The sequence below is a fragment of the Ruditapes philippinarum genome, unplaced genomic scaffold (genome assembly GCF_026571515.1).
Source record: "Ruditapes philippinarum isolate M1 unplaced genomic scaffold, ASM2657151v2 ctg4983_1_1_1_1, whole genome shotgun sequence".
Taxonomy (NCBI): domain Eukaryota; kingdom Metazoa; phylum Mollusca; class Bivalvia; order Venerida; family Veneridae; genus Ruditapes; species Ruditapes philippinarum.
This window is the reverse complement of record NW_026860383.1, coordinates 240,418-254,233: the sequence shown is the minus strand read 5'-3', so window position 1 is coordinate 254,233 and position 13,816 is coordinate 240,418. Positions and strand designations below refer to the sequence as shown.

General features: G+C 31.8%; 1 protein-coding gene across 1 annotated transcript; it reads right to left on the bottom strand.

Annotated features, from left to right (window-relative positions):
• Window positions 1–1,705: 1,705 nt before the first annotated feature.
• On the bottom strand, window positions 1,706–13,575 carry LOC132759853 (uncharacterized; the record flags this gene model as incomplete). The annotated part of the gene is made up of 8 exons (XM_060751713.1): window positions 13,542–13,575; window positions 12,583–12,708; window positions 8,361–8,482; window positions 4,944–5,109; window positions 4,295–4,410; window positions 2,582–2,720; window positions 2,140–2,282; window positions 1,706–1,856 (listed from the first exon to the last, which is right to left on the bottom strand). Coding segments are annotated over exons 1-8 (997 nt in total), but the record flags the coding sequence as incomplete, so codon positions are not given.
• Window positions 13,576–13,816: the final 241 nt, after the last annotated feature.

Here is a 13,816-nt window from a genome sequence, read left to right as displayed (position 1 = left end):
ACTAGGCAGAAATAATCACAATAATAAGACGATATGTCAAGTACAACACCTGCATCCCTACCTCCAAGGTCAACGTCACACTTAGAGGTCAAAGGTTAACAGAGTCTGTTATATAGTATATTTTGCGTCCCGTCCATTACTTCTTCATAGATCAAGGGATTTTAATAATACATGTACTTGGCACAAATAGTCACAGTGATAAGATGATATGTCATGCCTAACACTGTGTCCCTACCTCTAAGGTCAAAGTCACACTAAGCTGTAAAAGATTTACATGTTTATTTTGTGTCCAGTCCATTACTTTTTAATAGATCAGGGGATTTTAAAAATACTTTGCACAAATAATCACAATAATCAGAATATATGTCAGGCGCAAAACATGGGTCCCTACCTCCAAGGGCACACTTAGAGGTCAAAGATTAATATAGTCTGTTACAGGGTATATTTTTTGTCCGATCTATAACTTCTTCATAGTTCAAGGGATTTTGAAAATACTTGGCACAAATAGATACAATAATAAGACGATATGCCATGTACAACACCTGCACCCCTACCTCCAAGTTTAAGGACACACTTAGAGGTCAAAGTATAACATGATAGATTTTTAAATTCCGTGTTTCATTTTATTTCTTTAATAAATGTCTTGTTGCATTTGCAGATCAAGCATTAATCATAGTTTTGTACTGAATGTCCTGAGATCCATACCTCAATCTTTTGAAATAGCACAATTTTTGCTTCATATAAAAATTCCCCGGGGCGGGGGACGTTGGTAACTCTGTTACAAGTTTTCTTGTTTATGTATTTATAACAACGTTATTATGATTGCTTAATTTGCATTTACTTAAATAATGAAATCTGAAAACGTATAAATATTATTATATATTTTAGTGCAAAATGCACGTTTCGTTCACTGAATGATGTCCAGGTTGTGAATGCACAACGTTTTCAAAACAGTCTATTGAAGATATCATTAAAACATATTTTTTGATTGGTCGTGAAGCGGTCTAAAGTATGTGGCCCTTAATTCGACACTAAGTCATCAAACTAGTATATAAGAACATTTGTAACAGGCTTAATAAAGGGATACAAATGCTGAAAGCAGGAATAAAACAGCAGCTTCTGCGCTCAGAAATTTGAAAATTTACAACACGCATCTTTTTTTTGATTATATAATAACAGTTAGCGCATGAAGCTATTAGCGTATATCTTTACACCTCCCTTATGTTTAATTCACCTCGGCATTCGGCTTCGATGAACATACATTAGCGAAGTCCATACATCATAAGCATACAATAATTGAATCATATTTGTCAGTAGAATTGTACACAAGTTTTCTATTGGATGACACAATAAAACGCTAATGATTTTATTATGAGTTACTCCCTAAACAATTCTAACAGTAATATGAAATAAATGTCACTGTACATACTTAACGATTTTGATATAGGAAATTGCTGTATTATAAATCCGTTATAAATATTCCTGACAGGTTATGTGACCTAGCGGCTTTGGTAATATTTCCAAACAGCCGTTAATAAAAGACCATATCACTTGTCAAACTATTTATAACTAATATTATACTAATTTGAATTTCAAGTATTTTGATTTAAATGAAATTAAAAAAAAATATTTAACGATAAAAGTCATACGATTAAAAAATCAGCAGATGTTAAGTGCTAATAATTCATAAACATGAAGTACGTACATGGTGTTGCGAGTTCAATCATGGCACGTTCAAATGTAACCGAGTGGTAAACAGGGTAAACATATACAGTGTAGGAATGCTTTGGATATAGTTTCGGTATAGTATATCTTGAAGCTCTGATCTTCTCTCTTTTATCGACCTCTTGTCCCTCCTGAAGAATAATTTCACATCAGTGTCAATATTTGTTTTTGCACAGCTGTTATATAGTTATTGTTTTAACAGAACAAGAAAGAAACTGAACGAAGAATCGCTAATTTTATGTGTCAATAATGTTAGTAAAGACATTTATCTCTGAATAAATCAAACTTACATATAACGTATATATCCAATACGAGTTACATATCTTATTCATTTTACATTGCAATTTTCTTAAATAACTATCATCTTATTTTTACAAAATTAAAAAGCTTAGGGATTACAAAAAATATACCTACTATACACCATTTAACAATAAAATAAAAATTGTCTGATTCGTTTAAGTGCTCTTGTATATCAAAGTCTTTAACTGTCCATGTTATGTTGCATTCTACACATGACTGTCCTGGCTTATAACAAAAATCTCCTAGGCACACTTGTACTTTTGGAATAAAATAAACATTTATTTAAGTTTAAATGTATATGTAAATTGATTTAATTTCCAGTTATATGAAATATAGAAACTGTAGATAAAAATAAATGATAATGAAAAACAATTAGAACATTTACCAGCTGGTGTCTCAATTTGCTTTTCAAAAGCTCTATTAGTCTGTCCGTAGTAAGCGTTTATAAACCAGGAAAATGGAAACATTATATTTTGTTTGTGAATTTAGTACGATGAATCATATTTTAGAGTTGCTAAAATATTAACGCAAAACAAAAAACGGAATGATTTCTTACAAGGCGTCGTTGTTATGTTCTCTGCAAACAGAAGACTGTTTGTTCCATCGTCTATGGCAAATACTTCAATTTTATACGTTTTCTTAGGCATGCGACCTTTTATCGTACTTTTGGTTTTGCCCGTGTTTTCTTCCGTAACCTGAAACAAAAATGTTCTGTAATCCTCGGGAATCAGCGCAAAAAAGTATTGAACATGCAAAAAAGTTCTCACTCAGATCAGCGTTCTTCAACGTTTAAATCTCAAACGCTAAAGAATATTTAAAATTGAAAATTGAACGTTTTACTACTTTTCGCCGAGCGTTGCACACGTTCGGCTATCGTTAGTCAGTTGTTACTCATTCGCCTTTGGTTGTTAATAATCGTTTGCTTTGCAAGGAACGACTAACTGGCGACTCATTCGCGGCCTTTCAACGACTGCTGAACGGTCTTCAGGCGCACAAAACGTGTGACTAAAGGTAAACAAATGTCTTTCTGGCGTCCGTTGAGCGTCATTTGAGCGTCATTCGATCGTTTCACGAACGTCTATGCATATGTAAAAGGCAATGTTCATTCAGTAGACTATATATGTTTGCTATAGCCAAGCACCAAGTAGATGTACTGAACTTAAACATATCTGACCATATCGAGGGAATTCATCAAAAGAGAAGACCCCGACAAAGACGACAGTTTTGTTTCAATCATGAATATAAAGACGTCAAGGATTTGGAAATACAAAATGTAGCTAGTAGGAGCCCTCACCCCAATATTTTTGTCTTGGTGTCATGATGCTGACTTTTAAAACTCACAAGAACAATTTAATTCAATATGAAATTCCAAGCGTTCTGTACCCGTTTAGCCGTAAAAATAACACGCCATCAAGACGCTATTCTGTCGTTATTGTCGCGTTAGTCACACGTTCACAAAGCTAAACAGGCGTTGACAAGTAGTTCGTCCCGCGCTAGTTGCACGTTTGCATTGGCTTATGGGTTTCCGACGTATCTTATATGGTCGCAGTTACACGCTTCCCGTTCGTTAGACACACACTAGTTAAGCGTTAGACATACGTTAATCATACGCTAGATGTGTCAACCACATTCAAGAGCGTTCAAAAATTGAACGATTAAAACCTTCAGCAATTTTAACTTACTCAAATATATTTCATTAAAATTATAGAAATATTGAAGAAGAAAAAACATTGACTTTTTTAATCACAATTACAAAATTACAATTAAGAGCATAATCAATGCGGTTATTAATCTTCAAAAATGGAACACTGTAAAACGTATATGTTCCTAAATGAACATGTCGAATTTCGGTAAGTGAACACCTAACATCTCAGTAGGCACTTACATTTATAAATACTGATTTAATATGCAAAAATATCTGAAAATCATATACATGTATATCAAGTGAACACATCAAGATCATGCAATATATTTGGCACTTATTGAACATTATAACTGAGTGTATCGGATAAGTTCGCTTTTAAGTGTGTTATTTTTCATATTTCCATATGCATAAATAAATTTTCAGCATCGTGAACTTTATTTGTAGTTTTGTTATTTTCAAACGTTATTACTTAGTAAGTTATTGTGTGGAACAAAATAAATAAGTCCAAACGTAAACAAACTGTTTACTTTGTATTTTATTGTACCTAGCAAAGGATTTCATCGTTGAAAAAATAAATAAAAAACGAACCAATGAGGTGGTATAATGGTATAAATAAAGTTTTACCTCCTCATTGCATGTGACTTTGTATTTCATTTGCGGGTTAGTAATGCAATCAGGTTTAGTCCACCATACATCAATACTTGTTGACTTTGCAACATTTCCTTGATCATTCAGCATACCTTGTCGGAATGAAATAAAATGCAATATTTATATAATGTTTCAATATCTTCAAGGCAAGGTAAGCTAGTATCAATAGTGATTGTAATGATTGTGTTGAACTATCAATGATAATCAAATAACAAATCAGAGTATCAATTTTTTTTTATAAAAGGCACACAACTCGATATACAGAAACTCTTTAACCATATCAAACTGTTGATTTCCAAAAATCGGAAGATGATAGTCATGCACTATTAGAATTGATATTTAAAAGATATAGGCTCAGTAAACATAATAATACCTGTCTCAGTTCTTAACAATTCTTAGCTCAATTAAGTCGTCATTTCATGACAACCAATTTTAAATTTACGGGGTGTGCTTATCTTATTTCCAGCTGTATATAAAATGTCTTTTTGAAACGATAATTTTAATGAAATCAATACTTATTTCTTCTTTAAAAACATATTTTGTACTCTATGTTTGTAAAAGTTCGTTTTAGAGATTTATGTAATAGAAATACTTATATTATGATGTGCTAACAATCATAGCGTACCAAGTTTTCGAGTAATTACAGATCTTCGTTGTGCAAAACTCCTGAAACACCAGAACTTCCTGGATAAACATATCTCATAAATAGCCATAGGATCGAGCGTTTCCAGTGTGCACTGTTTTTCCTTTGTGACATTTTCTTTATTTATATCCGTCTCTTGCCCATGTTTCTGCAAGATTTAAAACAGGACCAATATTACTCATAATAAAGAAAGGTTACAGTCCTCTTGAAAAATAAACCGAATTGAAAATAGTCATTCTTACAATGTATTTGCTTTATACAATACAGACACTTCTTGCTTGTTTCAATAAAAAAAATTTAAATGAAAATATACACACCAATCATATATTATTCATTAGCATTAATATCATATAGAAATATATCATAGCTTGTAAGATAAAAATTATAGCAAAAAAGTGTTTTCAAATTAAGATCAAAGCTAAGTTTCACCTTTAAAGTGTCAAAGTATGAGGACAATAATATATGCATAAATTTAAAAAGTAGCCATTTATAGCCCCCAAAAAACAACAAACAAACAAATAAAACTAAAAAAACCCAAAACAAAATAAAACAAAAACAAAAAAACCCAATAACTGTAAAACATAGCGAACAAAGTTATAGCCGTTATAAGCCAAACTCGAGCTAAATTTAATCATTTGACATCTATAAGGTCAGTGTCATTTATGAGTCAAGGTCAGTTTTGCATTATGTTCATTGTTTCGCTGTCAAGTTGAGCTAAATTCGTAAATCAAACAAGAGCCATGTCAACATGGCCACCCCCCCCCCCCGCCAAATTGGTTTGCTCATTGGAAGAATGTATTTGTAGTAGAGCAGAATAATTCAATTTTAAGAGGTATTTTGGTAATGAAAACTAATGGCTGAAGTGATTACAGATTTGAAACCAATGTGAATACCGGTGGCTGAAAATAACAAAGGGCAGTAACTGAAAAATAATGCAGGGTAGGTTATCATTCTTGTGTGCCGCACCCCTCTGAAAAAAATCTATCCACATATGAAGTTTCAAGTTGATACCACAAATACTTTTTGAGATAAGCTCCAGACAAAATAGTATAAAAAAGAACAAAGTGCAATAACTCAAAAAAAAACTTATATAGGGAAAAGTTATCATTTGAGCGCACAGCATTCCTCCTCAATAAGATCTATCCACCTATGACATTTCATGTTGACATCTCAAACACTTTTGTGTTATGCTCCACTCAGGTGAAAAATTAAGTATGAAAAATAACAAAGGGCAATAACTAAACAATTATGAAAGGTAGAGTTATCATTCTTATGCACTGCACACCTCCTGAGTGAGATCTATGCACCTATGAAGTTTCATGTTGATATCTCAAAAGCTTTTTGAGTTATGCTCTGGACAAAACATAATTTTGAAAAATAACAAAGGACAATAACTAAAATATTTGCAGGGTAGAGTTATCATTCTTGTGCACTGCACTACTTCTCAATGAGGTCTATCCACCTATGAAGTTTCAAGTTGATACCTCAAATACTTTTGAGATATGCTCCGGACAAAAATGTCGGACGGAAGGACGGAAGTTCTAACAGGAGAGTAATTATGTGGCTACTCTATTGTTCTCTCTATTGTTCTTTTTAGCCACACAAAAGAAAATAGCCACATAAAAGCATTACGGAATGAATGACATCAAAGAGAGAGAACAGTTACCTATTGTTCCTCTAGCCACATAATTACTCTCCTGTGAGTGCGAACGGACGGAAGGACGGAGGACAGACAGAGACTATTTCTATATCCCCGGCCGCCTTTTCGGCGGGGGATATTTAAGATAAAAAAGTAGAAGAGTCTTCCAAAATATTCTTAGTTTAAGGGTAACTGACCATAATGTTATAATGGCAAGTTTTTTGATAAAATAATAATAAAAAAATAACAAAAAACCTCAATTACAAAAAGTCTGACCCATCACCGTTACATATTGAACGATATTTCCGTTTGTAACATGGACTATCGATAATTTATTTAATAGTAAACATCTAAAAAATATCATAATTTTGGCAAAATGTAATGCTATTTTTATCATCATCTGTTCAGCGACTATTTACACTTTGATAGTTATAATGCCATTTTAATTATCTTAATGATATTGTCTTACATATAGCTGTGTCTCGGTATGAAGTCAATCTACTCATAAATAACAAACTAACGAGCAAGTTTGAGCATAACTCAATCCCATTTAAAATATATTTGGTATTGAAGGTAAAATCATTAAGGCGTGATTGTCAAGTTCAGTCTGCTTCAATTGGTCTTGTCCAAAGATTTGTTGTATCTATTTTTGAAAGCAATCAATTAAGAAATAAGAACATACCAGACATGTTCGGATGGCAACGGGATGAGCATCATCAACGCCAACACGATTGTAGCAAAAGCTTGGCATTTTTCTTCAAAACAATCTTGCTTTAAATTGCTCTTCAGGTAAAACACTGAGCACTTCTTCTATTCATATTTACATTTTTAAGTCTATCTTTAAGGTGTTTTCGAAAAAAATGCTGTCGTTAAAAAGTACGAAAATGATGATTTAATGGCTCCGCCTGTTTATTTGTTAAGATTTAGGGAAAATAAGTTGTCTTGCCTAAGACTTTTAATGCAGATGGTCAGATTTAGCAAAGGGAGACAGATTAGAAACCAATCGCAACTTTTCGGTCATAAGTCTTCGGATAAGGACCGCCAAAAGAAAAGTATGAATACACAGAACGGATACGGCATTTCGGTCTAACATACGCTATGAAACTTAACATGTAAACAAATAGTTAATTAATGCTGGAATTAGTTGACAAGTGTTTTCCCAGTATATCACTTACAAGTCCAAATAAAACATATGAATTATAAGATACAAAAGCAAACAATAAATTATTTATATAGTTTTATTATGGCTGTAGAAAACGAACGTTTAAAATGCTAACGTGTTGACATTAAGTCAGATTTGTTTAACATTGATCATTTAAAGGCAAGTTTAAATAAAAATGGTTGTCAGACATATTTTCAATAATAATTGTATTGATACAGACTCAAATACAAGCATTCTTTTACATTATGGAAGATTACACTCTCTATTTCTGTTTACATATGAAACCATGTGGTAGGACTACATTCAATCAGTATTAACTCCGGGGTTATTATAGATAAAAGCCGAGGATGTTCCGATTGATTAAAAACTAGAAATAAAGTGAATTTGACATCTATTAACTTTTTTATAAGATATAAGTAAGTCAAATGCTAATTTTTAAGCTATTCTCTGGACAAAAAAGAGGGAACTGAACGAAAAAAATGATGAGTAAAAGAATGGTTCTTGATAGAGTTATGGGAGGGAGATACGGAATGACACGGACAGAAGGAGACTATTGTCATATCCGTACCACATTTGCGGCGGAACAGAATAAACTTACCGGCTTACGAACGATGCTATATCCAAAAATCCTTTGACAACAACAACAACAATTAAGACAATCTGTCCATTCTAAATGCATTTTTGTGTCCTCTAGTTTAATATTTGTTAGTTTTTGTCGAACTGAAAAATGAAATAAAAAGTTTTTTTCTGTTTGTGCTTTGACTTAAGCGCACTCTTTTTTAACTGTTCATTATATTCTTATAAAATGCATTTTTGTTCAGTCTTGTTTTATTTTTAATAGAAGATCATATTTGCATTCACATTTTCAAGAGCAAAAATTGATTTTGATATTATGTCAAAGGTGAAAAAATGCAAGCTGGTTGTTATTTACAAGTTTATTATTTTATTATCAAATTATTATTCTGTTTCAAATTTCGTTTGGGCTAACCAACAACTAAATGTTCTTGATCAATATTGGATCAGTTCGGACTAGATAAATCGAATGTCAAGCTAAACATTTACCCATATATGGCCTTACTTGTACTGATACAATAACACATGAACATAAATATGTTTCTTCTTTACTTGAAAAAGTGCCATATCCATGATGACGCAAGCGATCGAGCATTAAAAATATAGTTAGCACTATTTTGTTTTTATCGGACAGCTAAAATTAGCGGCGTGAAACCGCAAAGTTAAATTTACAAAACTGCAATAAATCTAAGCTGTTTATGCATTTTACAAGCTCTTTACAAATTGTGTGATTAAAAACAATATGATAACGATCTTTTTATTCTAGGAAAGTGCCGAAAATATAAGAATAAGAAAGAGAATATTTGATTAGTTCAGTGTAAAATCGGGATATATTTCACCGAGTGAGCACCAAAAGGTATATTTCACCAGTGGCGCAGCTACAAGTAAAATATGAACTGTTGGTGTTCACGAGGTGAAAAATATTTTGATCTTACACATAACTAAACAATTTTCTTTTTATTATATGCAAAGAAACGTTTAAAAAGATATTTAGCATAATGCTAAATGAAAAGCGCGCCAAATTACAATACAACGCGACGTCATTTACGACGTCTCGTCATTAAGTTGGTTTCCAATATTGTGCACACTGGTATTTCACTGAAACAACGTAAGGGGCTTAAATTCAAAACAGTGAAATTATCAATTTTATATTTCACTGATATGTTTCTATAAACCACTGAAAAGCATGTAATATACACAATAATTCGGACCTCATAGCATAATAGAGATCTCAAAATGAGCTTTAAAAATTGAAGGGTCCTTAGCCTTCAGTTCATTAAATGTTTGACTGACAGATCATCGCTTGTACTATTTTTTAATCATCATTGAAGTAGTGTGAAAACTTAAACGATATGAATTTATCATGGATAATTTGTTGATTACAAAACATGTGTTATTAAGATAATCAACATTTTCTAAAATATTGGAGTACACATAAGGATTTAAGAAGACAAAATACCAACATTTCGAATTCTTGTCTGTTCTGCTGACACAGGTTTAAATATTGCAGGACTGGTGTAAATGCACGAAGAAAATGCAGTTACCCTTTAGTATAAATACTACGGAGTTGTATTTATAATTTAGAAAACAACTAATATGATAACAGAACTAATGCCTGTGTGCTATGACAAAAGGTGGAGGAGAACTATATATTTTAGCTACGCATTTCTTTTTGTATCTAAAAGCTTCCGGTATCTTTTTTTTGCCACACCAATTTTGGGTAGATTCTTTTCCTTCTTTATAAAGATAAAAACTATTTTAAATTATTATACTAACAAAATGGTTTATATATACTCAAATAAGTATTTCGAATAACTGACACAAACGGAATAAACACATTTATTTAAGCTCGATTGCGGAACAAGTTCTTGCAACTTACATTAATCACTTTCGAGTCCGCTTCCTGGAACCCACCGGTACTGGTGTCATATGAAGAAACATGGTCGTGACCCGAGTAGGGCTCGAACCCATGATCTTTGGGTTGAGAGGCAGGCATCATAACTACTAGGACCCCGCTCACCTTAACATAGGGGACATAACATTATTGAAATTCTGTTTGAACAATTTTTTTATTATTACTATTTTTCTTTAATAAAATTCTTTTCGGGTATGTTCATGTGTTGTTCTGGCTATACCGCTAATATGCAAATATAATTAAAACGCATTCAGTCAACTTAACCAGCTTTCTTTGAGAACTAACCAGTAACTACCATATAATATGCAAGTGACCGACTACTTATCGCACAATGATTTAAGAATTAGAGGTGAGACACAAATGAAAGATATACTAAGTACCCGAGATTTATTGTCACATAGAAATGTTGTCTAGCGTAAGTATAGAATCAGCAACCCCTAATGATTTTTAAACATTCAGCATATTGAGCTTAGTAGGCGGCTTGAAATTGCTTTTAGATAATCATTCAAAAAATATTGTTTTTATCCGATAAACCTTCATTGAACACGATTTCCCTTATTATCATCTTTGCATCAGTATTCAGGGTTGGACAGCGAAACAGACAAGGACAAATCACAACGTACCACCCTCTACTTAAGTAGGGCATTACAGAAAACCGTATTTCATATTGCACAGTGTTTTATGTGAAACCAGTCTATGTGCTTTAGAATGATTTCTGAGATAATGGTGGTCGTAATATTTACATCAAAAACTGTTTCTAATGCGTATCGATTCTATTTTCAATGTTTTATTTTTTTCAAAATTAGTTAATATTTTAAAAACATAAATTATGCAAAACAGCAAATATTTGTTAAACGCAAATACAAATTAAAACTAGAATAACAATTTTTTTAAAGTCATGATTTTTAAATTATGTTAAAAATTGGGTTTGTGTGACATAGAACTATTACTTTTGGACTATTACTTATGAATGAAATTTATGTAAAAGTTTTTCATCTTTTGGAATAAGAGTTATTATGTTATTAACATGCTCGTCATTTTAGTTTGAATAATATATAAGTAACCAAGGCACTTTTTACAACTATCGATGTAATGTGTCCTACTCTTACAACTGTACTTTTGAAGGGAAGGGCATGGTTGTGGTATTAAGCCTTTGACTGGTCAATGAAGTGGTTTTGTTTCAAGGTCAACAAAATTCATCATATCAGTTTACTTTTTTGAAATCATTGAACATAATTATACCGAACCAAGCAAAACTTATATGTATTTTTTTTCTAATCAGAAAAGCCCTTGTTTTCTCTGTAAACAAGAAATTTATTTGGATATAAATATGCTTAAGCAAATAGATAGTTTGACATATTCACATTATTTTAATTTTTATTTCAAAGATACAGTAATGCATTTGCAATGTACCATTTTGTGTTCGTTTTGTACGTCAATTGCGGTTATTTTTTATTTTGGACTATTCCATACTTGAAGTCTATTCGATTTTTACTCAATTCAATATTAATCAACATTTGAGCGCTTTCTGCCAAACATTTTTCCCTTGTATAACGTTTGTACTAATTACTAAGTCTTATTATTTTTTGAAATACAAATAGAAATAATCAAACGAAATAGACGTTCTATTATCTTTTTATTCTTAGAAGATTGGTAATTAATTAATAAATTCAAATGCACTGTACTTGATGAAATTCGTTTAAATTTTCATAGAAGATACATTCATTTCATTCATATTACCATTTTAACGTAAATTGCAATTTAAATTAAATGAAATTAAGAATTAAGATACAAAAATACGAACATTTCTACAATTTCCAAAAATATGTATGAAGCTGTTTTTAATTACATATTTAACCTTGTCCCTGACGAATGATTTTGAAATATTAGTATTTTTTGCTCTGATTATTTGCTGAGCTTGGCTTTGTAAGAATATAACTTTGGATAGAACATCACGTCTTATTAAAACTTAATTATATTCGATTGAACATTAGACTAAGGTAAATTGTCGACATATAAACAAATAACACATTATTGAAATTTACAATAAAGTAATGAACTTCAAAGATGATTTTCTCTTGAAGTTAACTTATTTTACAAAGATATAAGAAAATGTAACACTTTTACCTAATACGGGGGATCATCAGATATCTGGTTCTCTATCTATTAAGTAGAGACGAACTGGTCGCCCGACAAACTGACCGAAATCTGACCGACATTAGCAATATATCCCCTTTCTAAGTAAAGGAGACAAATCCAAAACAGGCAACATTATATGACATTAACTTTACATTGTATCTAAAAAGATAAATAGCTGAAGAACAAAACTTACCGCAGGTCAGAGTGATTATAACGATTATAACGATTATAAAGAGTATAGCATTGACAACTCCAAGGGCAATGAGTCCATTTCCCAATTTATTGTTCGCAAGCCTATCACTTTCACTCGGTTTATTCACTGAAATCGATAAGAAAGAAAGATCGTAATAGTCGGGAAAAATTGATCATTGGCCTTAAAAACACTTTCTTTACCTTGATATATAACATATTCTTCAATATAATACACATATAAGCTTTCTAAATACTACGAATACAGATTTTTTATATAAAATATCTGGGAAATAAAACACAAAAGTGGTTTGCATATAAAAGATAGCAATGGTAGTCTACAAGGTAAACAGACAAGCTCCGATGGGTTCTAAAACAACAGTTCATAATGTTAAAATGATATCTAATAATGTATTACATTATTAAGCCCGTTATTTAAAATTTATAGATTATAACAAGAGGTGATAATTTTGCATGAGATAATCATGATTTAAAAAAATATATGAGAAATAAGAGGCTGTGGAGGGACTCTTTCTTCTAGAGTTATCTTGCCAACAGAGTGAAGTTTCATCATTCAGGTCAACTTCAGAAGGAAATAACTTCAAATCAAGCGTTTTTTTAGATATGATTACGCGAATTGTCAGATCCTTTCCTTGTAAAAAACACTCCAGATAAAAACAATATTCTGATCAAGACACTTTTACAATAGCCTTATTTAACCTCAAAATGCAAAATAATTGGAGTGCGCCATTGTCACATTAAATTACATACGTTACAAACATAATATACCTATAACTTAGAGTTGCACTATGTGTTATCAGTTTCAATTTACGATCTGCCGAGTCTTTATTGTTTAAAATGTTGGTGTGTATTAACGTTAACATACGTATGCATTTTGCTATCTTACACCTCCCAGTACTTAAGGGTTTTTATACTTATAGGTAGTGTCACATATTGACATACGGAGAGTTGTTAGAGATACAGAGTGACGGGACATTTTGCAATTTTTATTTCCCACTAAATTCATTCGAGCATCGCCTAATTATAGATATAACATGCAAATAAGAAACGAAAAAGGTCAGAAAAAATTAAGACAACATGCTCCAATTTCAGCTGTCAGAGCATCATTTGGGATCGGTCAACCTCTAGATGAGGATTCTTATTTAGCGGATGATTTCTACTTGCTGTTGTGGTTCAAAAAGCTACTGATTTTCAATCTTCTCCAAATCCTTGATTAA